We start from the raw sequence: 3,420 nt of genomic DNA, 5'->3' as shown, positions 1-3,420 counted from the left end.
CACCATACCCGGCGCCATTAACTTCCGTCCTTTCTCTGAGCAAAGCCTTAAAAAACCAGCTCATCAATAGGAACAGATCTGCATATATCCCATTACTGTTATCATAACTATCCTGATTCTCGGTAACAATCCAAAACTAGTGCAAAACTGCACAAGGACGAGGAAACAAGGAAGCTTTTGTTGACTGATTCTTCGGTATGCCGTCTTTTTCATGCGACGGCAATGCACACTACATGCGACGTTCACATACACAGCAATGTACAGTACATGCGATGTTGGATTAAGAAGAGGAGGAACAGCAAGGCCTACTAGCTAGCTAGCTCGTGCACTTGGTATTTTTCACAATGAACGGTGGTTATCAACACGCGATGGATGGATGGATGGATGGATGGATGGATGGATGGACGCACAGGAGGTTCTCGCAGCTATTTCAATTCGGGGGCGTGGACATGGGCGCGACGGCGGCGGCGGCGCGTGGCCCGTGGTCGGTGACGTCGTAGAGCTCGCCGTCTCCCCAGAGCGCGTACGCCTCCTCGCCATGGACGGCGTCGTCGCCGACCTCGAGCTTGTCCTGGGTCATGCGCAGCGGGACGACGGCGTTGATGGCGACGCAGATGATGGAGGTGACGGCCACGTTCCATCCGATGATGAAGAGCGCGCCCGCCAGCTGCTTGCCGAGCTGCGCGCCGTCGCCGTAGAAGGCGCCCTTGGAGTTGGTGACCGGCAGGAAGAGCGCGCACAGGGTGGGGTCGGCGAGGAGCCCCGTGAGCAGGCCGCCCAGGAGCCCCGCCACGCCGTGCGTGTGGATGACGCCCAGCGTGTCGTCCACGTGCTTCAGCAGCCGGGACCGCTTGTGCAGGATCATCATCGTGTACCACGGCACGCTGCCGGCCAGCACGCCCATCACCATGGCCGCCCACCCCTGCACCAGCCCTGCATGCATGGATTGATGGATGCATACCGTGCCGTCGTCAGATCATTCTGCATGCATGCATGGTAGATCGTCGGCAGGCAGGGAAGATCAACTAGACCAGGAAAATCCCCATTAATAATTAATAATATTACTACACAAATTATGCGTGATTATTGTATGTGATACTATATATATAATGCCGATTGATCGACAGTACAGCAGACAGTGAAGTGTGAACGTACGTGTGCGTCCAGTGTCATAATTAATTGTACCTTTGTCCACAAGCACTTTGTGTGCAAATGAAAGGTAAAAACGGAGACAAAAAATTGACTTTAGTTAACTGACTTCTAGAAGGCAACTTAAGAAGGTACTGTAGCTAGGACAAAGTAGCTGGCACACAAGAGATTCCTGATTTCTGACGGAACTGTGATGGCAACCAGAGAACCATTTGTATTTTGAATTCAAAGTCAACCATTCAGCGCCGTAGTTTGCATACTAGTCCACCACCGTACCCTAATAAGAGAATCTAGCCAGCTAGAGAGCGAGCACGCGGTTGCGTTCATCGCACATGTACGGAGAGGAGGTACACCAACCGGGCGGGCGATTGATCGAGGAGGTGAAATTTTTTGACAAGGAAACGAGAGAAACGACGCATGATGCATGCATGGTGACCTGCGGCGGGCGTGATGCAGACGAGTCCGGTGATCATGCCCTGGACGGCGCCCACGACGGAGGGCTTCTTGAAGAAGACGACGTCGAGGCAGGTCCAGACGAGGAGGCTCATGGCGGTGCAGATGTTGGTGTTGAGCACCGACATGGACGCCACCACGTTGGCGGCGTACGGCCCGCCGCCGTTGAAGCCGGCCCACCCCATCCACAGCAGGCCCGCGCCGGTGAGCGTGAACAGGATGTTGTTCGGCGGGAACCTCTCCCTGTCCTTCTGCGCCCGGGGCCCCACCTGCAGGCATATACGAGTTCAGTTCACTGATGAACACTGCGCGCTGCACGCATGCATTATTAGCAGATGATCGGTCGATCGATCGACTGACCCAGTAGGCTGCCGTGAACCCGGCGAAGCCAGCGGAGAGGTGGATGACGTAGCCGCCGCAGTAGTCGATGACGCCCCACTGGAAGAGGAACCCGCCGCCCCATACGGAGAAGGCGCCGACGGTGTAGGAGAAGGTGAGCCAGAGCGGCACGAACAGCATCCACGCGGCGAAGCTCATCCGGCCCAGCAGCGACCCGGCGACCAGCACCAGGGTGATGGCCGCGAACACGCACTGGAAGTACACCACCGTGGCCATCGGGTACAGCGGCTCCGCGGCCGGGGTCTCCAGGGCGCCGCTGGCGAAGTGGTGCGCCGTGGCGGGGAGGCCGGCCTGCCCCACCAGCCCGCCCTGGCTCAGCGCCGGCCGCGCCTTGCCCCACAGCGGCAGCAGCCTGTCGCCGAAGGACATGTTGTAGGCCCAGGTCACCCAGCAGATCCACACCGCCGCGAACGCGTACAGCGCCATGAAGGCCGAGTTCACGGCCCACTTCTTCTTCACCACGCCGCCGTACAGGACCACCAGACCCGGGAAGCTCTGCAGCCCCACCAGCGTCGCCGCCGTCAGCTGCCACGCGTTGTCGCCCTTGTTCAGCCACTCGGGAGACGACGCCGACGTCTGGTACGCCAGCGGCATCGTCGTCCCGGACGACGACGACATGTTAGTTAGCTAGTTGCCGGCGGTCCTACGTATACCTCTCTCTCTCTCTCTCTCTTAGCAGCTAGCTAGAGACGACGACCTCGACGACCCTCTCTCGCTGCTTATTGGGCTGGGTAAGCTGCGGTCAAGCTTGGCAGCTATATAGAGTGCGGTGAGGTGAAGTTAGTGGCCAGCGTGCAACACTGCGACTACCTCTAATAATCTCTATCTCTAGCGAATACTTTTACTACGTCCATAATAAATTCCTCTCTTTTCTTGAAAAAAATAATAACTAAAAAAATCTAAAGCCAGAAAAAAAATAACTTTGCGGGGCCCGGAGTCCGGAGAAACTTCTCCGGGTAAATCTAGCGGTGCAAACCTTTGACATCTTTTGGACCTTTGTGTCGGTAATAAACATGTTTTGGAGTTCGTTGCCTGTCGCTGTCGGGTGTGTGGCGTACTGTAGGTCCATGACCATGGCCATCTTTTCACACTTTTCTGTGTGATTACTGCTTTTCTACCTCGGCTAGACGTTTACCTAAAAGTAAGTGTACGTGTACTAACGCTGCCAGTGAAAATTTAGGCCCCATATATTAGCAGTTATTGGAGGTGTTGAAGAGTTAATGAGGTAATAGGATTTATTAATCTCTAGCTAAAGTCTATCTAATTCATTAATAGATCTGTTGTTTTTAGGGTAGTTAATGTTTTAGTGATTTTTTTTCACTCTGGGTCTCATGTGGAGAACATATCTGCTGGTGCAAACCAACCCTTCTGTGCAACCGTGAAAACTTCTAATCTGGGTCACATGATGTTGATCCGAGA

At 54.8% G+C, this 3,420-nt stretch overlaps 1 protein-coding gene across 1 annotated transcript; it reads right to left on the bottom strand.

Annotated features, from left to right (window-relative positions):
• Positions 1-257: 257 nt before the first annotated feature.
• Positions 258-2,718, bottom strand: LOC123653338 (ammonium transporter 3). Its single transcript, NM_001398734.1, has 3 exons — positions 1,963-2,718; positions 1,586-1,871; positions 258-933 (listed from the first exon to the last, which is right to left on the bottom strand). The coding sequence occupies exons 1-3, from the start codon at positions 2,617-2,619 to the stop codon at positions 431-433; spliced, it is 1,446 nt and encodes a 481-aa protein (NP_001385663.1). The 5' UTR covers positions 2,620-2,718; the 3' UTR covers positions 258-430.
• Positions 2,719-3,420: the final 702 nt, after the last annotated feature.

The sequence above is a fragment of the Zea mays genome, chromosome 1 (assembly GCF_902167145.1).
Source record: "Zea mays cultivar B73 chromosome 1, Zm-B73-REFERENCE-NAM-5.0, whole genome shotgun sequence".
Taxonomy (NCBI): Eukaryota; Viridiplantae; Streptophyta; class Magnoliopsida; order Poales; family Poaceae; genus Zea; species Zea mays.
The sequence above is the reverse complement of the archived record's forward strand: the minus strand, read 5'-3'. Positions and strand labels throughout refer to the sequence as shown.

Excerpts from the sequence above, each read along its gene's own strand:
- LOC123653338 (NM_001398734.1), bottom strand. The coding sequence starts at position 2,619 with ATGTCGTCGTCGTCCGGGACGACGATGCCGCTGGCGTACCAGACGTCG. Across the intron at positions 1,872-1,962 it reads GGTTCACGGCAGCCTACTGG|GTGGGGCCCCGGGCGCAGAA; the intron begins GTCAGTCGATCG and ends ATATGCCTGCAG. Across the intron at positions 934-1,585 it reads CTGCATCACGCCCGCCGCAG|GGCTGGTGCAGGGGTGGGCG; the intron begins GTCACCATGCAT and ends CCATGCATGCAG.